At 36.4% G+C, this 25,751-nt stretch overlaps 1 protein-coding gene across 1 annotated transcript in view; it reads left to right on the top strand.

Annotated features, from left to right (window-relative positions):
- The window catches only part of ASCC3 (activating signal cointegrator 1 complex subunit 3), a 270,899-nt gene that overhangs the window by 126,797 nt on the left and 118,351 nt on the right, over nucleotides 1-25,751 (top strand). The window contains exons 15-24 of the mRNA XM_083371881.1: nucleotides 166-357; nucleotides 676-900; nucleotides 9,606-9,725; nucleotides 10,831-10,995; nucleotides 11,733-11,819; nucleotides 15,694-15,870; nucleotides 16,977-17,202; nucleotides 17,657-17,811; nucleotides 20,730-20,828; nucleotides 23,326-23,494. Coding sequence (XP_083228007.1) covers nucleotides 166-357; nucleotides 676-900; nucleotides 9,606-9,725; nucleotides 10,831-10,995; nucleotides 11,733-11,819; nucleotides 15,694-15,870; nucleotides 16,977-17,202; nucleotides 17,657-17,811; nucleotides 20,730-20,828; nucleotides 23,326-23,494 — 1,615 coding nt within the window. The remainder of the gene's footprint in view (nucleotides 1-165; nucleotides 358-675; nucleotides 901-9,605; nucleotides 9,726-10,830; nucleotides 10,996-11,732; nucleotides 11,820-15,693; nucleotides 15,871-16,976; nucleotides 17,203-17,656; nucleotides 17,812-20,729; nucleotides 20,829-23,325; nucleotides 23,495-25,751) is intronic.

The following is a 25,751-nucleotide window of genomic DNA, read 5'->3' as shown; positions in this document are numbered from 1 at the left end:
CAGGGTCTTACATCCTAAGAGCTATCAGTTCTGCAGAGATGTGTTAAGTTTGCATCCTATTAATGCACACATGGAAAATCTGTGGTTTTCGTACATGCTCGAATTGCTATGTTTTTCTGCAAACACTGTATTAATTTTGGATGTATTTCCTTTACCAATGAAAAGGTGCAGAAATCCAGAAACAAGCAATTACGTGAAATGTTTCCAGATGGATTCAGCATTCATCATGCAGGAATGCTTCGGCAAGACAGAACTTTGGTGGAAAACTTGTTTTCTCGTGGTTACATAAAAGTCTTGGTTTGTACAGCCACATTAGCCTGGGGTGTCAATCTTCCAGCTCATGCAGTCATCATTAAGGTAAAAGCATATGTTCTGTCTATTTTGGCCATTAGACATCCGTAAAGTGTCATGATTTTTTCACTATTTGTAGAAGAGGAGAGGAAAGATCTGCTGCTAATTATCTAGCAGTGTTCGGAGAGGTTGATTGTTAAACTGACTCTCCTTTGGGAGAACCAAGTTGAATAGTAAAGATTTAAATGTATCACAGGTTATAAAAGGATCACCTTAAGTACACTTTTTCAAAGCCTTTTGTATTTGCCTAATTTTGGTCTCCAGCTTATCTGATTTATAATGATGTATGTTTATGTTAATTTTTATTAACTTTTTGTCAAACAGGGAACACAGATCTATGCTGCAAAAAGAGGATCCTTTGTTGACCTTGGAATTTTAGATGTCATGCAGATATTTGGTCGAGCTGGACGGCCCCAGTTTGATAAATTTGGAGAAGGTGTCATTATTACATCACACGACAAGCTCAGTCATTATCTGACTCTGCTTACTCAGCAAAATCCAATTGAGAGTCAGTTTCTTGAAAGCCTTGCAGACCACTTGAATGCAGAGGTGCGTTTTATTAATCAATTCCACATACTTAATATATACAGGCTTTTAGAGAGTAGTATAAATAAAATGGAGGAGGGAGTGGGCAAACAATGCTATTTATATTCAGATCTATAAATTGTAACTCTTTTAATAAACTGTTTTGCATGGATATGGCGTGACACTGGTAACATATTAAACAAGAAATATAATGCTTCAAAGGAAGGAGTATTTTAAAGCAGGGCTTTTCAACCAGTGGTAGAGGTACCACCTGTGGTACATTGGCACCTGGCAGGTGGTACGCGACCATCCTAGAGAAGTGGTAGGGGGGGAGGAAAATGAACTGAACCAGTGGCAGCACCGCACAAGCCTAAGCAAGAGATGGCTGGAGCTAGACAACTGATAGTACTCGGATGTTGCCATATCCTAAAAGTGGTACAATGGGTGAAAAGGTTGAAAATCCCTGCTTTAAAGGATGTGACACAATATTTCAATATTGTTTCTGGGAAATTATGTATACTTCTAAAATCAAGAAATAATATGGATAGTATTCTGTGAATAATACTGAAATGGGTATATTATTCACCATTTCTGGAGATCTGGCTCATCCTAATCTGTTGTGTTCTTTCTAAGAGTTTGCTTTTCAAGACCACATGATTTTAAGAGATAAGGCTTACCCTATTTTTTAAAAAAAACAAAACTAGAATGTGCAGAATAGGGACAAAATGTTTTTCTTTTCTTCTGGAATAGAAAAATTACCCCTGTTGGGATACCGTTGCTTTTTCAGAAGTAAACGTCATAAATCATTTTACTTAAGGGACATTTCTGGACAGTCCCTTGAACAAATGGATTGGTATGAACCCAAGAGAAAAAAAAATGAAATGCTTTAATATTCCCTGGAACTTTCTATCCTTTCAAATCATTTTCTGGATTGCTAATTCTGAGCAAGACTTCACTGGTAGAAATGCATTTGATTGGCATGAGTCAATGTCTACCCCAGAGATCCCAATGTCATGGTTCCGACAGATGAAACTCTTCAAAGAAGTACATGACTCCCTATAGGAGTAATTTAACACAGCTTTCCAGAAATGAAACAGACAGATTGGCTTCATCTCGAAAGCACCTCTCTCAGTGGTGGGATTCAGATATGTGAACAACCAGTTCTCTGTGTGGATGCTGCTTCCAGAAGTCCATTCTGGGCCTGGGCAACAAAAAATTAACAACCACTTCTGCCAAAGTGGTGCGAACCAGCTGAATCCCACCACTGCCCTCTCTTGTCCTGATGGGCCCAAAATTTGGCACTTAAGAAGAAAGTAATTTGATGCTGAAACAACCAATTCACTTCTGTGGGTTTTGAGGGGAGATAATCTGATTGTTTGTCTCTCTATCTATCCATTTGCCTTATATCCCTATCCTAAGGTATCCAAATCTTCTGAAGAATGGCTCTAGTTGAATACTTAGGGAAGTGATGCTTTCCCTGTGCCAGTGTATTTTGCAAAGAGATTGTTTCAATTGCTTTGCACAACCCATGTTGACCCAGTATGGTATGGAGTCGGGTACAAATAGTGTTAGTTTAAACAACTTGGCCCTAAATCTGAAACGTTTGGGAATGAGGATGAGTTGGGAGCAATTTGCAATGCCATCATCACATGTTATGTTGCAATTTGTGTGTGTATATAATATAGGTGCACAAAGATTTTAAACCTTTGGTTGCCAAAGGAGTATTTTCAGAAGAAACATGTCTGATTCAATAACCTTCCACAGTGGAACAACAGAAACTATACATTGTTTTGTGAATAAAACATTATTTCAGCATATTTCTTGCATACTTTTATCATGCAAGAAGAAATTCATGTAGTTAATTTAACGAATTCAATTTCACAGTTTGTGATTATGGGCGTTGCCTTACTTTTTTTAAAATGAGAATTAGAGAAATATGTTAACTGTATAAGAATTAGCATAGTTCTGAATACCAGTTGCTGGGAACAATTGAAGGAGAGGACCAATTATATTTATATCCTGATAGTTGGATTTGTAAATGAATACGGTTGGCCATGGGAGAAAATAGAACAATAAAGTAGATAGGGTTGCAGTTACATCCATTTTCATTATGGACAGCGTTGATACGGAGATTACTACTGAATAAAATCCTCAAAACTGCATGAGGAGACAACTCATTCAGTAAACCTCCTTTGGTCACCTTTTCTCTGCAGTCTTGCAATGTTGAATTACACCAATCATTTTAATTACTTGTTTTTTTCCAATGTTCCAGGAAAATAATGTGATTTTAGAAGTACTAATGAGAACTAAATGGAAAAGAAAAGCAGCTATGCTTGTTTTCAACTTCTCTTTTCATTTTGCATATAGATATGTATATGTGTTGATTAGAATGCTGCCCACACAGAAACAATTTGGTTTCATTTATTTCTATTTCTTTCTATTGCATAGAAGAAAGGCTATGAAAACTAATTTTTCTTTGGCCTTCCCAAAACTCAATTTTGTTTTTTTTAAAAAAGTTTAATTGTTGTTTAAAAGATCTTGTGCACAGTAAGCATAAAATTAATCTTCAGTGGTCAGGAACTGTGCCAGTTCTGACAACCGAGGGTCAATGCTGAAGTGTGTTAATGATTTCAAATAAACTTATATTAGTGAAAATTGCAATGCTTCTCTGCTAGTGTTACTGAAAATGCTGATAAGCAAAAGTGTGAAACCCTGACTGGGCCATGAAACTATAATTTTTTATGTACTCTGGAACATTGGACATGACTTTTCCTGCTGACGTGATAAGGCATGAAAGATCGTTATTTGCTTGATTACAGAAAATCGATTGTAAGTCAGGCCAATTACAAAAGTTTTTCATTTCCCTTGGTTGTAACTCAGTCATTTATCTCTTTCAGATCCAATCTTCGTATAAATATCTTTTCTTTTTGCTTAACTAGCTTTTGCAATGACCTGAGGGGGGGAAGGCTTTGGAGTCTTCCTGGAGAATAGATTTAAGGTTAAATTTTGTGTGCAAATACTGCCCGAGAAAGAACAAATGAAACATGCAATCAGCATTCAGTTTAAAAGCAATTAAAATTATGTTAATTGAACACAGTTCAGATGATCCTTCCATTTACCCACATTGATGTTACAGGTTGGTAGGAAAATGTTTGGAATGGTTCTGGAGTTTGCCTCTGAATCCTTTTGTGGAAGAAGTTTTGTTCTGGAGTTTGCCTCTGAATCCTTTTGTGGAAGAAGTTTTGTGCAGGACTGAGGCTTTCAGATAAATATCCCTGCAAAAGATGTGCCATTCATACCATGAAATATTTCATCCACCTCTCCTTTTTCCATTGCAATTCCTTGTACCTTTGAAAAAGCTGTTCTTGGATTTTCTCATCACTGACAATTAATGCTTAAATGGGAAGAAAGGCATTAGTTGAAATTGGCCTAATTGTATCAGAGTCCCAGAGTACCATCAGACTACCTGGACAGCTGTTTTAAGAATTGGGTATACAGAGAAAAGGGCAGAAGTTACCTTAAGTTGTAGGAAGATTGATTGAAGTTAAACATACATGTTTCAAATTCAGGAACTGGGACCTGCAACAAAATGGCACAGTATTTAGCATCTTTTAGAACTTTTCCATGGGATTCTCTTTTCATTTGCCATATTTTTGCCCTTTTTCTCTCCTTTTGGTTTTCTTTATTCTAAGCTGTTTTTGTATTTTTACAAACTGGGTTTTTCCTAGCCAGCTAATAATTTTGTCATGGCATCTTTATGACTCCATGCGAGCTACGATTTGGGAAATTGAGCTGGTTGTTGCAATGCACTATGATTCATTGGTGCCGTAAGCATTTAACCATAGTTATGGATTCTGTCTGTGATACCTGATCTTTAAACTAAAATAGACGCCCTTCTGAGATCATGCACACAAATACTTTCTAAGAGGTGTGTGTTTGTCTGTGTGTGCACAAACACTCCTTCAGATATAGTTACCTTAAAACAGTTTAAATGATAAAATGTTTAAATACTGCATCAGTGTGATGAATGCATTAAAAGGATGGAAATAAAAGAAAAAAATACCTTTCACATCTACTGTATGTAAAGAGATAATTCCACGGGAATCTAAAAGACAAAATAATTTGTGTCTTACCGTTCTGAATAAGCTGAAATTCTACAAAGAGGTTCCACTCTAGAGCACTTGCAGGTATAAACGTGTACAAAGAGTTGCAAAGAAGCTGTCTAGCATTTGCCTTGAACTGAAATTCTCACAATTCACCATTCGGAAATTTCATTTCATTTCATTTATTATATTTGTATACCGCCCTTCTCCCGAAGGACTCAGGGCGGTGAACAGGGCACATATAAAAAATACAGAGTACAAAAAATTAAAAAAAGAATTGTTTTCTTTGTTGTTCTTAGAAAAACCACTTGCTCTGGAGTTAAGCTAACATCTTGAGAAGCTTAGTTTAGAATGAGACATGGAAGAGGATTGCCTTGATTAGACATGGCAGGAATGGAGAATGTTACCTTGCAACTAGTTCTGCCAGTCACTGGGTAGGGATCAGGATTGATACTTTTATGCCTGAATCATCGTTTATCATAACAATAGGTAAAATGGGCAATAAATGGCATACAGACAGTGGACGGTACGGTGGAAAGAAGCCATAACTAGAAATCATCTGCAGTGTTGGCTTGGTTTTCCTTACCTTTAATCCTGTGCAGTTTTCAGACATTGCCTGGAAAATCCCTGTAGTTTTCTTGGGAAGGTTTTTCAGAAGTGGTTTGCCATTGCCTCTTTCTAGGGTTGAGAGAAAGTGACTGGTCCAAGGTCTTTGTGCCTAAGTTGAGACTACAACTCACAGTCTCTTGGTTTCCAGCCTGATGCCTTAACCACTACACCAAACTGGCTATCAGTGTTGCATTTATTACTTGAAATAACATAGAGGCTGGATCCAACTCTCCTCTGTGACACCTAGGTTCAAAGATAATGATTTAAAAACAATAAGTGCATAGACGATTGCTTAGTTGGGACATAAAATGTTAAAACAGCTGGTATGCATGTGTTGGAGAAAAGAAATGGCCATTTCAGCTTTCCAAAGCAAGTAATCTGGGAAAACTAAAAAGGATGATAGTCCACTGGAGAAAAGAATTGATGTTGTATCCGTTTTTTAAAAATACATTTTGCCTTCTGTGCAGGTTTTTCCCCCCTCAAATATAAAAATGTTGACTGAAACGTTTGTATATACATAGTATATACTTATTTTTGTAAAGGTTTCTTTCATTACAATGTTCTCTCAACTTAAGTCATGTTTTTCTTAACTATATACCTTTGCTGATACATATGTTTGAATAGTTCACATGTGGAAAGTATTTGGATAAAGGCATATTTCAGTGTTTTAGATTTGTTAGTAAAATGACAAATATATGAAATATTAGGCAGACATTGTTTTTCTCTAGTTATTTTGGTAATTGACTATATACTATACTATATTCTAGATTTCAGCTTTATTTTTTATATTGCATAACTTCCACTGAATGTCTTTGAAATGTCTTTGCGCCTGCTCAGTCTTCATTGTTTATTTGTAAAGAGGTTAAAAAATAATCACTGAGGTATAGATAAAATTAAATTAACTTTGCAAAAATAAAAAAAAACCAGAAGAAAAACTCTTTGAGACAGATTTGGGACTGTTTGAGATTTTTGTGTATGGATGAACCGTACAGGAAACTGTATACCGTATGTTTTTGTTGCGGAAGGAGGTAAAGGGCATCATCTGTTTTGAATACCTTTTCTTTATTAGAATTACAAGTTATTATGCTGGAAACTGATTCAGCACGATCTGAAGAATTCCAAGTTTCTCACTACACCTTTAGGTGCTCAGCTGATTTGATGGCTTAATTGAGATTCTTGAGGAACTATGCAAAAGGAGCAAAAGTCCGCATTATTTTGCTATTTATAAAAAAAAAAACTGCTGCATTAAGTCTCCCAAAGGCTGATTTTCAAATTTTCAAAGTTTGAAAAACCATGCAACTGTAGCCATTGTTTATAAATCAGAGACATATGTAAGTTCCCTGCTCAAGAAACAAGCTAACTAGAATCTCTAGATATACTTGCAATAAAGCCTGTCCATTTGGTTTGCAATAGACTTACCGTATTTACAGTCATGTGTGTTTGTAATTTTCGTAAAGGATAACATAAAGTGTGTCTCAAGCTGAGCTCAACTCTTAGCAACTTCGTAGACAGTTATTTCCATACAGTTATTTTGGGTAACATTATAGGTTTTCCATTTCTGCCTTTTGTTTTTCAATTCTTTATTCTAGACTTTCTAGGTTTCAGTTTAACTCGACTTTTTCTTACTTATACATAAATTCTTAAAAGCTCACACTGAAATGAACACCAGGTGGCAGCAAATCTTCAGAAGTAATTTTTGCTGAGGCTCTTACTCAGCATTGGGTGAACTGTAATAGTAGCATTGCATTTTGTCTTATCCCATCAGGATCTATACCATTATTCTTGCAAACATATTGTTTGCATTCATATAGATCTTAAAGTGTTAAACGGGTAGACATGCGCATGAATCATGAGAATAAATTTAACAATGTAATATACTAGCCAAGTTACGTTTTCTCTCTCTTTTAATTTAGCTGTACCGGTACTCACATTGTATAGAGGTGTGCTCTGTAGCATCAGTTATCAAACTTATATTGGTCTTTTCATTTCCATGATAATGAAGTGATGCAAATTTGCTTCATATCAGTTGGGTGACTTGGCCAGTCATCTCTCAGTCCAATCCACCCCACCCCACAGGGCTATCGTGGATAAAATAGGAGGAGGAAGGAATATTTAATATGATCATTGCCTTGAGTTACTCATAAAGTAAGGAAGGCAGAATAAAAATCCAATACATACATAAATACATACATGCATGGAGTTGCTTTCTCTAATGATAGTAGGATAATTTTCTGATGTGTGATAGTTCAAATTTAACGTTTCATGTCATCCATATAAAATACATAGGAAATTGGAGACAAGGTTCATGGCTGACACAAGTAAACATGAAAAGAAGACTAAGAAAGAATTAATTTGTGACCTTTGGAACAGGAAAGTACTATTGACCTATGGCACAGTTCCATTCTACTGTGAGGTTTCTTGGTGCCAGAATATTAAATTTAGCTAATTTGCTGAATGGCATTTCTAAGCAATGAGGATTGATTCAGGGATTCTAAATGCACTTATCTAGTAAATTTCAAAGAAATTCAAAGAAAATAAATTGTGTTTAAATGTAAATTTCAAAGTAGAATCCATTTGTTTATATGTTACAAGTCTGTTTATTGAAGAGTCTTATTGTTTATTTTTTTTTACTGAAGTCCTTTTCACCCTCTGATTCACCATTTGCTCCTGCAGAGCAAGATTCTTGAGTCTAAATTGACTCCTGGTCATGTCCTGTATATGCCCATATAGGTTTTTGATAACTGTCTAGAACTTATCTCTTGTTTATTAACTCATTCACTCACTTACTTACTAGCTGAGCCCTGGTCTTTCTCTAGGCCTTAATATGTTCTGCCCATCTTCTATCCAGGTAATAGCCTGGCTCAATTCTGGTTAACTTTCTGAAGTCAGGTAAGGTTAGCTAGATACTATGGGAGAAGGGGGAACACCCGCTGGAGCAGATTTTAAAAATGCAACAAGATCTATATAGCTAGGAATGGCAATTACACTTCGTCTTCCTTTCAGGAAATTTTATCAGCCACAAAGAATCATGGAAGTCCATTCGTGGAATTTTGAAAAATAATTTGCATTTACTAGTTTGGTTTTGTTTTGTCTGAACTCATTGATCTTACTTTCCACAATTAAATGCATGTTTAGAATTGTAGATGTTCCAGTGCGGAGGGGTGGGGGAATTGATTATATTTATTTTCAATGCCAAGAGACCAGATAGATAGCTAGTGCATTATAGCACAAGATTATCAAAGAGGAAGTGTAGGCATTTAGCTTTTGGGGGGGACAACTAATTCTACCCTTAGTGTGATATTCCAGCAAGTCAGCTTTCAAATTCAGCTATGTTATGCTTTATAAAATATATCTACCTTGGATAGATTGCAATTCCTTATTTAAACAGCTTGCCAAACTGCCTGCCTGTCTTCCTCCCTCCCTTTTTCCTTCCTCCCTTCAAAAAATCCTCTCAGAATGTCATTTGTTGTGAACGAATCCATAAAGAAAAACTGGCTTTATTTATAAAATGGAGTGTTAAAATTTTGCCCAATGTACATAATTCAGGCATCCAGAATGGTTGAGTTTATATATTCCATCATAGTAATTGCAAAATGGAAAATCTGATTTCTGAAGTAAATATAATTTGACGATCTGAAAAGTGCTTTGCTTTTGTATATTAGAAAAATATAATCCTTTCTTTAGCAGAAAACTAATGATAAAAGGCTTCTTAGCTAAACAGTAAACAAGGGAATGAAATGTACATATGTTTCCCCTATTCAGTCCAATGTCACATAATTGTCCTCTCTTTCCATATTTTACTTATGCTTTACTCTATCTCAAAAAAAAGGCAGTCTTAAGGAATATATTTTTTAAAAAAAGTACATTTCAACCACTTCAGTGGTGAATCTTCAATGTTTTGCTATAATAATCTACTGGAATATTCAGTTCTGCTCCTATAAACCTGGAATATTATAAACCTTATTTCACTTTAACCTTTTAACATGAAAATTTGTTTTTATTTTTCCCCGCTTGCAGATTGCTCTTGGAACAGTGACAAATGTTGAGGAAGCAGTAAAGTGGATAAGTTACACTTACCTTTATGTACGGATGAGAGCAAACCCATTAGTATATGGCATCAGTCACAAAGCTTATCAGGTAGAAAATGTGCAGAAAACCTAACTTGCTTTCTGTTTCTGTAATCCTTTCCTGATGGGAGATTAAATATTTGCCCTTGTTGGTTTTCCTGAGATCAGCAACTCCTATATGTTTTGAAAATCTTCAGTGTGAAACATGTAAAAGAGCATCCTTACTTGTTTTTTTTTCTGGGGCATCATGGTAGGTGAAATTTTCAACAGCTAGGCTAAATATGTGGAACACTATCAAATTAGTCATATTTGTATGTCCTATGTGCATTTTTTATTTATCAATCTGTCAGCTTTTTAGTGTTAAATGTAAGATTTACATAAAAATGAAATACAAATAACACAGTCATTAGAGTCTGTCATGAAATATAGATAGAATAGGTATTCACACGTGCAGTGTTCAATCAGTAAGGACTAAAGAAACGCTCAAAGTTCCTCATACAGTACTAAATATGAAAGGTTTATCATGTATGCCCTGCTGAAAATAATCCTACTTTGCATTATAAAGAGAAATGCCCTCCTTTGTTTCAGAGTGACCAGGCACAAAAAGAAAAATAATATTAGTTCTATAATCTAAAGTTTTAGTGTTAAGTTTATACACAGATCTTGCAACTGTGTCTGATTGTAACTAGAAAATAAATGGAGAAAGGGCCTTCCTAAGCCTGCCAGAAATAAATAGCAAATAAAGATTTCCCTTCTCACTATTTCACAAGGATGGATTCACTCTTAAAGAGAAAGCCTAAAATCCAGTATCTTTGAGAACAATAGTGTTAGGACTAATAAGGCACTAGCCCTCAAAATCACCTACAATTCTATCCATTCTTTTCTTAATTTACCTTGAGATTTTTTGTCTCCTTTTGGGCTCCAAAAACTAGGGTATTCTTAACATTTTATCACCATAAGAGGATCAGATTAGCTTAATAAATATTTTAATTCCAAGTATTCTCAATCAATCATTTATCTTTATTAATTCCACAATAAAACCCACTAAAATGTACCCATCGCTATGTGTTTTGCTGAAGGAGTAGGAAAAAAAGAAGACAAAATCATATTTACCTTCTGTCTTATAAATCTATCCATCCATCCATAATAACATGCAATTCCTGATTGTTTTTCAGATGGATCCAAGTTTAGAGAAGCACAGAGAACAGTTGGTGATTGAAGTTGGCCGAAAATTGGATAAAGCCCGGATGATTCGGTTTGAAGAGAGAACTGGATTTTTTTCTTCAACTGATTTAGGCAGAATTGCAAGCCACTACTACATTAAATATAATACAATTGAGGTAATGTTCTCTATAATCTGGTATATTAGGAAGCAAAAGCATGGTATTATATTTAACAACATGGTTGTGTTTCTTTAGGGAGTAATTTGTAACCCTGTGTCTGATTAGAGGTCTAAAACAGCAGTTTGGAGATAGTAATTGCAGATCTATATTATAGTTCACATTTTGTAATAAAGGAGGATTCTAAAATCACAAGAATGATTTCATAAAATAATATATAGGAAGCATTTATATTCATAAAAGGTCTATTAGTATGTTTACATAGAGTATACACATATTTTGGAAATTGCAATGTACTTCTAAAAAGTGATGGCCTTTATTTTTCTGAATTTCAGACATTCTATAAGTTACGATTCTATTAATCTTATTCAATTTTTGTTTCATTTTTCAATAGACTTAATATCAGTAAATTTTTGCCATAATAATTAATCAGTTTGCATTTCAATATGGGTAGCTTAAATTTATTTTTAATATCAATAGGTTGGTTGTTGTTTTTCCTTGATAAAAACCCTCTGGAAATCAGTGACTTAGCAGAGTTCAGTCTGACATTTTAAATTATAGTATATGAAAACTGTCCATTTGTTTTCAAAGTTACAAAGGGTGTGTGCGTTTTTTCTAATGGCAATTGCTATTTGCTGTGCAATTTGTTCCTTCCTATCTGTATTCAGTGGGTGGAAGGGGAGTGTAATTTGTAAATAATGCTTTAAACAGCAACCTGATGTTTCTTGATTTTGCAGACTTTCAATGAACACTTTGATGCTCATAAAACAGAAGGTGACATTCTTGCTATTGTGTCTAAAGCCGAAGAATTTGAACAAATCAAGGTTAGAATGTTTCACACTTCTTCTTCTTCTTTAAAAACTTGTCCTTGTGAGTGTCCTGAAAGAGTCTTATAAAATGTGTCTAGAAGTGTTTTTAGTCAGAGATACAGTGTTCTAAAACAAAACAAAAATCTGAATCAGAAATTTCTGGAAAATGTTTGTATGCAATATTATTCTAGTGAATTTGTTATCTCAGTGATGATCTTAGTTTTCTGCAACTTCTTCAGCTGCTTCTCCCTTTTTCTTTTTCTCAGTCACTAGAACCGGTCAGGTACGGCCATAAAATCCCTGCTTCTCAATTTTATATAACAATCACTTGTAAAGCAAATATACATAGCTTTGGTACTACTAAACTTGCTTGAAGGTGCAATGTTTTTATTTTATTTTATTTTATTTTATTTTCTGAATCTCTGTTTTCAGTGAAATGTGATTTTTCTGAAATGGTTACTTTTATGAATTAAGCCCATCTAAGCATGTTTTATACACACGGGGGATCGGTGTATCTTGGGTACAGTAATTTAGCACTGAATTAAACCAGCTACATACACTCTTCTCTGTCTGTGTCTCCCATTCTCATAAAAGATACAGAGGGATGTTCATGACATTATAATGAATACCAGAGTTTGCATTAGGAGAGGCTCCAGAAGATTGATCTTTAAATAAAAATAAATACATAAAAAATGATAAGGTGCAGTTGCATCAACCAGAGCAGCAAAAATGTTACTTATTTTTCTGAAATTTTTGTTGAGAGAGCAGCTAAGACCAAAGCCTATCTACTGGGTGTACTTAATTGGAAGGAGTTTGGCAGCATGCCTGCCTTACAGGTACAAATACAGCAATATATATATATATATATATCATGGTTACTGGATTTGTGGCTGTACTGTGTATGAACTCTTGCATGCATAATAGTTAACACTGCCAAAAACAAAAATAGTGTTCCAGTTCTCCAAATCAGCAGAACCTATATTTAAACATACTCTGTTACTTCTTGTTAATGTCCATGAAAGCTGGGGGGAAATTTTAAGGACAATTTAGTGATAAGCAGAAAATAAAACCAATTACAACTTGAAACTATCAAAGCAACGCACTTGAAAATTATCACATTTTGTTCCAAGTGTGGAACTATCAAAAGGGCCATTTCAAACTAGAAATATATATATATATATATATATATATATATATATATATATATATATATATATATATATATATATATATATATATATATATATATTTGTGCAAATTACTAACAAAGAATTAAAGGGAAACTGAGATGCATTTCTGACTCCTTAGTCGTCCTCAGTCAGCTATACCCTTCTGAGATTCGAACCTGGGCTGATTGCATACAAGGCAGTGTTATTTGCCTCTAAGCCACAAGGTCCCTCTCGCTCTGTTAGCTTTTTTCTGCAAGGGAAGATATGTTTCAAATGTTAACTATTTAGATTACCTTGCTAGGCCCCAAACATGGGGCAAATCTTTATTTCCTGTTTTCAGCCTATCTTGAAGGCTATCAAACAGGCAGTAGTCACACCGGACAATTCATATATTTGTGCAAATTACTAACAAAGAATTAAAGGGAAACTGAGATGCATTTCTGACTCCTTAGTCGTCCTCAGTCAGCTATACCCTTCTGAGATTCGAACCTGGGCTGATTGCATACAAGGCAGTGTTATTTGCCTCTAAGCCACAAGGTCCCTCTCGCTCTGTTAGCTTTTTTCTGCAAGGGAAGATATGTTTCAAATGTTAACTATTTAGATTACCTTGCTAGGCCCCAAACATGGGGCAAATCTTTATTTCCTGTTTTCAGCCTATCTTGAAGGCTATCAAACAGGCAGTAGTCACACCGGACAATTCATATATTTGTGCAAATTACTAACAAAGAATTAAAGGGAAACTGAGATGCATTTCTGACTCCTTAGTCGTCCTCAGTCAGCTATACCCTTCTGAGATTCGAACCTGGGCTGATTGCATACAAGGCAGTGTTATTTGCCTCTAAGCCACAAGGTCCCTCTCGCTCTGTTAGCTTTTTTCTGCAAGGGAAGATATGTTTCAAATGTTAACTATTTAGATTACCTTGCTAGGCCCCAAACATGGGGCAAATCTTTATTTCCTGTTTTCAGCCTATCTTGAAGGCTATCAAACAGGCAGTAGTCACACCGGACAATTCATATATTTGTGCAAATTACTAACAAAGAATTAAAGGGAAACTGAGATGCATTTCTGACTCCTTAGTCGTCCTCAGTCAGCTATACCCTTCTGAGATTCGAACCTGGGCTGATTGCATACAAGGCAGTGTTATTTGCCTCTAAGCCACAAGGTCCCTCTCGCTCTGTTAGCTTTTTTCTGCAAGGGAAGATATGTTTCAAATGTTAACTATTTAGATTACCTTGCTAGGCCCCAAACATGGGGCAAATCTTTATTTCCTGTTTTCAGCCTATCTTGAAGGCTATCAAACAGGCAGTAGTCACACCGGACAATTCATATATTTGTGCAAATTACTAACAAAGAATTAAAGGGAAACTGAGATGCATTTCTGACTCCTTAGTCGTCCTCAGTCAGCTATACCCTTCTGAGATTCGAACCTGGGCTGATTGCATACAAGGCAGTGTTATTTGCCTCTAAGCCACAAGGTCCCTCTCGCTCTGTTAGCTTTTTTCTGCAAGGGAAGATATGTTTCAAATGTTAACTATTTAGATTACCTTGCTAGGCCCCAAACATGGGGCAAATCTTTATTTCCTGTTTTCAGCCTATCTTGAAGGCTATATATATATATATGCATTAGATTTGGTTTTAATTCACTAAAATTTTGATTTAATTGTATCCATAATTGGTATATCAGAGTATTACACAAAAAAGTGCCTTTTAAGAGTATTTTAAGAATTAAAGAATGTGGTAGGAGATCCTTTGCTTTTATTTACTAAGATGATTATTAACAACCACTGCATCTGTTTTGAAATGGGATACATGGTCTGACCAGTAGGCAACGAAATTCTTCTTTCTAATAAGCAAAATTGAAATGATCGAAGAATAGAATAGGTGCTTCTGATCAAGCCATTGATTGGCCTGATTGACTATTGATTTTTTTCCATACCAGAACTAACAACATGTGCCTACAAAACTGAGTTTCTTTTAAGCTGAAAGATGGGGAGTGGGGAAAAAAATTGCTGAAAATTATTGTGAGGTTTTTTTCTTAGCTATCATATTGCATAAATGATCAGTGTTTGAGGGAAATGGCCTTCAAGTGATTCCTGTCAAGTGCAAACATGCACCTTCTTTAACCAGGTTTTAGGCTAAGAACATTTCAGGAAATCAAAGAATATGTAAATTCATCTCTATTTTGCAAGTAAGAATGAGAAATTGGAATACTATGCATTATTCAAACTGTAGATATGAATACATCTTTAGTTATATTAAATCTTAATCTTATTAACAGTGAAAGCCTTAATATCATGAATCATAGTACTTCAGAGTTTTAAGCTAAAAACATAATATGCCCCATGCAAACTGTACCATTTTAATGAATGCATTTAAAGTTAATTCAAGTTTGCCCTAATCCAAAAAGACTAGAGGTCAGATAAAAAGGGAAATCTTATCAGGTGAACGATGGCATGGTCAAAATATTTAATTTGTGGGGTACATTTTTATCTGTCAATGGTAATCTTAATAAAAGGTGATGCATAATGAAATATAATTGTGACGTTATTAAGATTGTTTCAATTAGGGTCCATTAAGTACAGTGCTGGGAGACTTGTTTTTCAGAAACTGTAGAATGTTTTAAAACACATTTATTGAGAGATAATTGACATTTAATTTGCGTGTGGAAGATTTAACAAGTTGCACCAGCCTTTTCAAAGTCCATTAATTTATATTTCAGGTGAGAGAAGAAGAAATAGAAGAGTTGGAAGCCATGCTGAGCAATTTCTGTGAACTTCCTGCACCTGGTGGTGTGGAGAACAGTTATGGGAAAATAAATATCCTTCTGCAAACATATGTTAGCCGAGGAGAGATGGATAGCTTTTCCCTAATTTCAGATTCTGCTTACGTTGCACAGGTAAACCTTCGTTCTTTCTCCTACTAATGACTTACCCAACATATACAGAAAGCCAGAAGTCTGTGTGTTTATGTTCTAAATCAGAGGTGTCAAACTCAATTTCATTGAGGGCCGCATCAGCATTGCGGTTGCCCTCAGGGGGCCGGGTGGGTATGGCCAGGGTGGGCGTGGCCTACTGAGTGGGCGTGGCTAGAGTGCGTATGGCCTACTGGGTGGGCGTGGCCAGCTCTACATCGTTCGCATCAAGGGTGCCTATGGGGGCCTGGGCAGGAGTGGGACAGATCTGAGGGTCTCTGGGCCAGGGCCAAGGCAGAGGGGGCCGTTCCCTCACTGTTTCCAGGATGGCTTCGCGGGCCACATGAAACCACTTCACGGGCTGGATCCAGCCCCCGGGCCTTGTGTTTGACATGTCTGTTCTAACTTGTGAAGCAATTTAGAACTGGAAGCTGGGAGTAATGTTTTTGTTTTTAAAAACAATACCTTTCCAACTTAGGATCTTTTCCACAACGACTTGTGTACCAAGGTACTTGTCTGTCTCTAATGAAATCCATAAGTGCTGCAAAGGGCTATAGAGTATGTTCCCTTAATTCAGCAATCGTGCTGATTCTGAATATTGTTATGTAGAAGTAAGAATTGTAGAATATACCCAACAATTCTTTCAGTGGCTACCTGGATTTTTGTTGTTGTTGTTGTTGTTGTTAATAATAATAATAATAATAATAATAATAATAATAATAATAATAATAATAATAATAATATATCATTATCATCATTTTGGAGACTTCTTTCTGTTTCAAAGTGATGTATAAAGATAAAAAATATGTTAATGAACAAATGTAAAACAAAATTATCATGTATACTGCCAAAAGAAAAAGAATTGTCTGGTGCCGGCTAGCATCTGAAAATGTCATGCAGAACCAAGTTCTGTCGGAAAACGTGAAACTCCCAGTTACATCTTTCTGTAGAAATTTTCATAATGTAAGTTCCATAACAGAGAAGATCCCAAATGCCAGCTATCATTGTGACTATCTGATTCAAGCCAGTGAACATAACAGTGGCAAAGTAATAGATGTAATATTGTGTGCTATCATTGCTTCATTTGACAGAATGCTGCACGTATCGTTCGAGCTCTTTTTGAAGTATCCCTTCGTAAGCGATGGCCGGCAATGACATACCGACTGCTAAATCTCAGCAAGGTTATCGACAAGCGACTATGGGGTTGGGTCAGCCCTTTGCGGCAGTTCCCTGTCCTGCCACCACCAGTCCTTACCAAGCTGGAACAGAAGAATCTCACCATTGATAAGTTGAAGGACATGAGGAAAGATGAAATAGGTAGGGTGCAAGGGGAGCCGGGGGGGGGAAATGAATGCATCTCATTATTTATAACACTCTGTTTCACTTGCTGCTCTACTGTAGAGCCAACTTCTAAAGGTTTAGAAGTTGGAAAAATATTTTTCTCGCACAATATTCCGAACTTAAGTTGACGTGTACTACCTGATGCTTAGGGTCTTAAAAATATGTCTTAATCTGACTGTTGGGTCATCTAGTTTAATACTTTACAGTATATACTGACCAGCCTCATCAAGAGATCCCAGGAATTTTAAAACAGTGATCTGCTTGTACAGTGAGAATTCTCCTTGATTTGGGGAAAGCTGGTCAGAGTAACAGTCAGATAACACTGATAGCCTTGAAACCATAAAAGACAAGCAAAAAAAGTTCCTTTGCCTTCACCTGCTTTAGATATTTATAAACATTATTTTGTTTCAAGTTTCATATTATTTTGCAGGTCATATGCTTCACCATGTAAATATTGGATTAAAGGTCAAACAGTGCGTCCAGCAAATTCCCTCTATCTTGGTAGAAGCCACCATCCAGCCAATTACTCGTACTGTACTGAGAGTTAGGTTAAATATCACTCCAGATTTCAAGTGGAATGATCAGGTAACAATGCCTAGAATATAAAGTCTGCAGGGCATACCGATAATGTGGGTTCATTTAGATGTAATTTATAGGATATGTAATAATAGGGCTGGAAGGGATTTGGAGGCTCTGCTGTTTCTCCTTACCTCATAAAAACCTTCAGATATGTTCTAAGTAAACAATAGAATATGTTTCTTAACTGTACTATAATTCAGTAGCTTCAGTAAGCTTGGAAGTACAATGGAAACTATGGTTCCCATACTGGCTATCTTAGGCTATGCATGTTAGTTTATCCAGGTTAACATGCAGAAGCCTGATCCCACATCCCTACTCCACTTGTAACCTTTATACAAGGAGAGGTGTATATCTCACTTTCTCCATCTTCAGGTTCACTCTTTCACTAATAGGACTATATTGTTGCCAGTTACTATATGTTCATTTTAAACAGTCTTGTAAACAATCTGAACTTAAATTTCATCATTTGTGGTCTGAACTCCATGTAGGGCAGCATTTATAATAAGCATATTGTGTGTGAGGGCATGTAAGTAGAAAGCAGAGCCCTCGCTTCCTATATTATAAGGGTTCAAATGTACCTCATGGTTAGTTAACTGTCTTTCATTTATCAAAATGATTTGTTCACAGATTAATAATAATAATATAATAAAATATGATGATTATGATGATGGAAGGGAACTTGGAGGTCATCTAGTCCAACCCCTTGCTCAGGCAGGAAAGCCTATACCATTTCAGACAAATAGCTGTCCTGTCTCTTCTTAAAAACGTCCAGTGTTGGAGCATTCACAGCTTCTGGAGGCAGGTTGTTCCATTGATTAATTGTTCTGTCAGGAAATTTCTCCTTAGTTCTAGGCTGCTTCTCTCTTTAGTTAGTTTCCATCCGTTGCTTCTTGTCCTGCCTTCAGGTATTTTGGAGAATAGCTTGACTTGCTCTTCCTTGTGGCAACCTCTGAGATATTGGAACACTGCTATCATGTCACCCCTTGTCCTTCTCTTCATTAAACAAGACATACCCAATTCTGGCAACCGTTCCTTATATGTTTTAGCCTCCAGTCCCCTAATCATCTTTGTTGCTCTTCTCTGTACTCTTTCTAGAGTCTCAACATCTTTTTTACATCGTGGTGGCCAAAACTGGATGTAGTATTCCAAGTGTGGCCTTACCAAGGTGTTATGCAGTGGTATTAACACTTCACGTGATCTTGATTCTGTCTCTCTGTTAATGCAGCCTAGCACAGTGTTGGGTTTTTTGGCAGCTGCAGCACACTGCTGGTTCATATTTAAGTGATTGTCCACTAGGACTCCGAGATCCCTCTCACAGTTACTATTGAGCAAGGTACCACCTCCACTATACTGTGCATTTGGTTTCTCTTGCCTAAATGTAGAACCTTACTTTTTTCACCATTGAATTTCAGTTTGTTAGTTAGTGTCCTATGTTCAAGTCTGTCCAGATCCTTCTGTATCTTAAGCCTATCTTCTGGAGTATTGGCTATTCCTGCCAGCTTGGTGTCGTCTGTAAATTTGATCAGTTCCCCATCTATCCCGTCATCCAAATCATTGAAGAAGATGTTGAAGAGCACTGGGCCTAGAACAGAGCCCTGGGGCACCCCACTACACACTTCCTTCCATATATATGCAGTTCCATTGAGGACCACATGCTGAGTACGGCCTGTCAGCCAGCTATGAATCCATCTGGTGGTGATGCTGTCTAACCCACATTTTTCTATCTTATCAAGTAGTAGTTGGGATCTACTTTATCAAATGCCTTACTGAAGTCCAAGTAAATTATATCCACAGCATTTCTCTGGTCCACTAATTTTGTCACCTGGTCAAAGAATGCAATTAGATTTGTCTGGCATGATCTGTTTTTGACAAACCCACGTTGGCTTTTGGTAATGACTTTGTTTGCCTTTAGGAGTTCGCTGATTCATTGCTTGGTTATCTTTTCCAGAATCTTCCCAGATATTGATAGATCTGTAATTTCCTGGATCCATTTTTTCCCCTTTTTTGAAGATGGGAACTACATCAGCTCTTTTCCAGTCCTCTGGTAGTTCCCCAGTGCTCCAGGATCTTTGAAATATATAGTTCAGTGGTTCTGAGATCACATCTGCCAGTTCCTTCCGAACCTTGGGGTATAATCCATCTGGTCCTGGTGATATGAACTCATCTAGGGTAGACAGGTGCTCACTTACCATTTTCTTGCCTATCTTGTGTTTCTAATCTGTTTTTTACGGTACTATTTTTGATAGATTGGACTGTTTTTTCTCTTTGTGTAAAGACGGATGCAAAAAACGAATTAAGTAGTTCTGCTTTCTCCCTGTTGCTTGTCAGCTTCTTGCCACTTTCTCCCATTAATGGACTAATCATTTCCTTAACTTTTTTCTTGTTTTTTCATGTTGAAAGAAGCTTTTTTTGTTATTTTTTACTTTTGTCACAAGCTTAGTTCATTTTGAGCCTTAGCTTTCCTCACTTCATCTTTGCAGGCTCAAGCTGTTTGCCGATATTCTGCCTTAGTTATATGCCCCTCTTTCCACTTTTTATACTTGTCCTTTTTGTCTTTCAATTTATCAGAGAGTTCTTTATGCAGCCATGCTGGTTTCTTTTGAGAGCTGTTATTTTCTTCGTTTGTATTGTGCTAGACTGGGCTTTTATAATTTTACTTTTCAGAAATTTCCAAGCTTCTTGAGTTGTAACATATAGCATATTCCTCAGCATTGGGATATTTTATTATTAACATGGTTGATTGTTGATTATGTTTGTTACTTTAACCAGTCTCACATAGGTCGGTAATGCCACACTCAAGAGTCAGTTAGACGAATGGGAGTGCCATATAAGCCCAGTGAAATAAATAAATAAATAAATAAATAAATTGGGGACCTTTTTAAGAGAACGTATATGGAACATTGTGTATTTAATTTGCCTCGTAGGTGCATGGAACAGGTGGAGAACCCTGGTGGATTTGGGTGGAAGATCCTACCAACGATCACATTTATCATTCAGAATATTTTATTATTCAAAAAAAGCAGGTAAATCTATGCTGTATAACAGTATAGAATACATGTATTATGGGATAGTTTCCTAAACACTAACTTCATATTTATTTTTTTACAGTGCTTTGAAAAAATAGGAGGAAACCCAACCCTATACAAGTATTATATCACACTAAATATGAATTAAGATGATTTATTTTAAAAAATCTACCTTCTATATTTTATACTTATTAATAGTCATTGGTTTATTAATTATTACACCGTATAATATGATTCTATAAAACATTATTATATAATATCACAAAATCTCTGACGCAGTAATATATATTGCTGCATTCTTTGATTAGTAATAATATTGCCTTTTCCAAAACAGACAGATCATATTTTATGACAACTATTCCTTGATTTATGGAACGACACCACATTTCCAACCTCTCAGTATGATGTTTTTAGCCACCACACCACTACCCCATGACCACTACATCCCTACGTCCAGTTAAGCAATCAGATTACATAACTTTGGTACATAGCTCAACATTACTGCAATACAGGGAGTGCAGAATTATTAGGCAAGTTGTATTTTTGAGGATTAATTTTATTATTGAACAACAACCATGTTCTCAATGAACCCAAAAAACTCATTAATATCAAAGCTGAATATTTTTGGAAGTAGTTTTTAGTTTGTTTTTAGTTATAGCTATTTTAGGGGGATATCTGTGTGTGCAGGTGACTATTACTGTGCATAATTATTAGGCAACTTAACAAAAAACAAATATATACCCATTTCAATTATTTATTTTTACCAGTGAAACCAATATAACATCTCAACATTCACAAATATACATTTCTGACATTCAAAAACATAACAAAAACAAATCAGTGACCAATATAGCCACCTTTCTTTGCAAGGACACTCAAAAGCCTGCCATCCATGGATTCTGTCAGTGTTTTGATCTGTTCACCATCAACATTGCGTGCAGCAGCAACCACAGCCTCCCAGACACTGTTCAGAGAGGTGTACTGTTTTCCCTCCTTGTAAATCTCACATTTGATGATGGACCACAGGTTCTCAATGGGGTTCAGATCAGGTGAACAAGGAGGCCATGTCATTAGATTTTCTTCTTTTATACCCTTTCTTGCCAGCCACGCTGTGGAGTACTTGGACGCGTGTGATGGAGCATTGTCCTGCATGAAAATCATGTTTTTCTTGAAGGATGCAGACTTCTTCCTGTACCACTGCTTGAAGAAGGTGTCTTCCAGAAACTGGCAGTAGGACTGGGAGTTGAGCTTGACTCCATGCTCAACCCGAAAAGGCCCCACAAGCTCATCTTTGATGATACCAGCCCAAACCAGTACTCCACCTCCACCTTGCTGGCGTCTGAGTCGGACTGGAGCTCTCTGCCCTTTACCAATCCAGCCACGGGCCCATCCATCTGGCCCATCAAGACTCACTCTCATTTCATCAGTCCATAAAACCTTAGAAAAATCAGTCTTGAGATATTTCTTGGCCCAGTCTTGACGTTTCAGCTTGTGTGTCTTGTTCAGTGGTGGTCGTCTTTCAGCCTTTCTTACCTTGGCCATGTCTCTGAGTATTGCACACCTTGTGCTTTTGGGCACTCCAGTGATGTTGCAGCTCTGAAATATGGCCAAACTGGTGGCAAGTGGCATCTTGGCAGCTGCACGCTTGACTTTTCTCAGTTCATGGGCAGTTATTTTGCGCCTTGGTTTCTCCACACGCTTCTTGCGACCCTGTTGACTATTTTGAATGAAACGCTTGATTGTTCAATGATCACGCTTCAGAAGCTTTGCAATTTTAAGAGTGCTGCATCCCTCTGCAAGATATCTCACTATTTTTGACTTTTCTGAGCCTGTCAAGTCCTTCTTTTGACCCATTTTGCCAAAGGAAAGGAAGTTGCCTAATAATTATGCACACCTGATACAGGGTGTTGATGTCATTAGACCACACCCCTTCTCATTACAGAGATGCACATCACCTAATATGCTTAATTGGTAGTAGGCTTTCGAGCCTATACAGCTTGGAGTAAGACAACATGCATAAAGAGGATGATGTGGTCAAAATACTCATTTGCCTAATAATTCTGCACTCCCTGTATATTTAACATTTAAAGTTTTCTCCATAAATCTGGTTATATCCATTATTACACTATATTGAAAAGATATCACATTATCACATAATGATATATGAGTGAGTGAATCCTAAGTTGAAGATATCTCCACCGTTATGAATTAGAAAGACCAAATTCAATTTGGTCAATCTTTAAGACAGTCATACATAATGGTTGATTCAATGCCATCTCATCTTCTGCCCAAACTTTCCAATAGAACAATTTTCCATAAATTTTGAAAATAGAATTTTTCTACAGAATTAAGTATCTATGTGTCTCATTATCAAAACTCAGGCTACTTTTTTCCATACCTGTTTTATTTCCTTATTTGTGTACATCTGTATAATAAAACAGATCATCATGTTAACCACTGGAAGAGAAATAATTGTTCTTTTTTTCAACCTTAGGTCATTGCAAAAGAAACTCAACTGCTAGTATTTACAATTCCAATTTTTGAACCATTGCCCTCTCAATACTATATTCGTGCTGTCTCTGACCGATGGCTAGGAGCTGAGGCTGTATGCATTATTAATTTCCAGCATCTGATTCTGCCAGAGAGACATCCACCTCATACAGGTAACATTGTATTGAGAACTACGTTCCTGCATAATTATATAGAATTTATTTCTTAAGTTGTTTACAAGTATTAAATATTGGAGTATTGGGGGGAGGGGTTTTCTACTTGTTTATAGTTTAGATTTTCATTGATTCTCCACATCAGTGAGATCTATCATGGATGAATGTATGTATGTTATAATTTATAAATAATCTGCCCTAATCTGCCCTTTTATAGAGCCTTGGTGGAGCAGTGGTTTAATGCCTCCTTAAGTAACACCAGCTGCCTGCAATTAGTGCAGGTTCGAGTCCCACCAGGCTCAAGGTTGACTCAGCCTTCCATCCTTCCGAGGTAGGTAAAATGAGGACCCAGATTGTTGGGGGCAATAAGCTGACTTTTTAATAATGCCGCTTGGGGGGGCCGAAAGCCCTAATAAGCAGGCATATACATAGAATGAAGGCTATTGCTAAGCACATTGATTTGTGCTTTAAATTGTAAGCCGCCCTGAGTCTTCGGAGAAGGGCAGGATATAAATGGGATTAAAATAAAAAAAATATTGCCCAAGCTGACTAGCTCGATATAATTTAAAAAAGAATGGAGGGCAGCATCTCTTAAGCCTGTTGTATTAGCTGATAACTCGCAGTATTTTTCTGAAATAACTCTTATGTGATCATTGATTTGTACCACAAATGGGAAAAAAGTGAGGTTGTTATTTTTAATAGCTATATTTGTTTGCTTAATGGTGCCTTACAGTAGGAATTTACTTTACTTTGTACCATTTTCTAAACTCTCTAGAAACAGGTGGTGCATAGCCTGTTTGCATAAAAAAAACAGTGGCACATGAACTTGTTCACCAAAGACCTATATACCAGTATGCCTATTGTTGTTGTAACCTCTATTATAATTAAGCCTAGCTCATTTGCAATTCAGCTTAGAGAATGCTTTCAGAATATTCATGTCACGTGATATATGTGGGGTTCTTTTTAAACGTTTAAATTCATATGTGTATCTGCTGTGTTTGGTATTGTTGCTCTGTATCTAATCTGTCTGGCTAAACATGTGTACCTATTTATCTAATTGACTGGTCAATGAGTACTATTCAAAAGAAGCAAAAAGATATTTACACATCAGCAAATAGGAGACTTGTGAGGATTTATGGTAATTGACTGCCATTCCCATCTGGTTCCTCTGAAACAATGAAGTGCAGAGAGGTCCTGCTAGACAAAGATCAAGAAAAAGGCCTCCCCCCCCCCCCACAGATCCCAAGAAATCACAGCATTAGCAGAGGATGATGAAAGAGTTCTAAAGTATCTATGAAAAGTATGTTAAGAATATCAAGGCTTGAAGCCTCCACAAATTTTATGGCTCTCCAGCCATACCTTACTGTGAAGAATCCTGAAAAGGGTACTGAAATCTTGAGCCAAACCAAACTTCAAAGAAAGCATCTGTGTAACAGAATCATCGCAGTTCTCTGCTAATTTACTAAGAGTCAAGCTATATACGCACTCCAACCTCTGTACGCCCAACTTCTCAGTGTTTGATGAAGAGACACCTCCAAACGTAATACTAGAAAAATACTTTTAAAAAACATATCTAGTTACTATTAGAAACTTAATACAAAGATTTAGGCACAGATGGTTCTAGTTGAATCTGTGTGATTTTATACGATAATGTGTCACGTCTCTTTTGTTGCATAACGCTAATTATTTTGCCTTTACTCACATTTGCCCTTTAAATAATTTCTCCCTTTGGCAGAAATATCAAATTGAAGTTACTACCAGTGCTACCATTACTACTATTGTATTTTAATACCAACTTTCTAGAATTTTAAATATAATTTGTAACACTTTAATTTTGCCCTGCCTGCAAACTAACAAACGGTTGGAGCTATGTGTGTCATGTGTTGTTGGTTCACAAAGGCTACTACATTCAACACTGACTGAAAACTTCTTTAAAGGTCAGGCATATAATAAGTCTAAGTGTATGGTATAATGGTATCATTTACCACAGCAACACTGCTTTGTTTAAGCTGACAAATTGGCAAATTAATGAATTCACTATATTCCTTGCAATCAGTGTCGCCTAGGTTTCTAGAGATAGCACCAAATGCTGAAGAACACCAATCTGCATAATTGATCCTTTATGGAATATACAGTTTATTATCCATTTCCAATCTTTAGCTAGGACAAAATATTTTTTTCACCCATAAGAGTCCTGATCGGGCACTTATCCTCACAAATAAATCCAAACAAAGAAGGATGGTGATTTCTTCACCTC

The sequence above is a fragment of the Vipera ursinii genome, assembly GCF_947247035.1.
Source record: "Vipera ursinii genome assembly, chromosome: 1".
Lineage (NCBI taxonomy): Eukaryota > Metazoa > Chordata > Lepidosauria > Squamata > Viperidae > Vipera > Vipera ursinii.
This window is presented reverse-complemented; position numbering and strand designations above follow the sequence as displayed.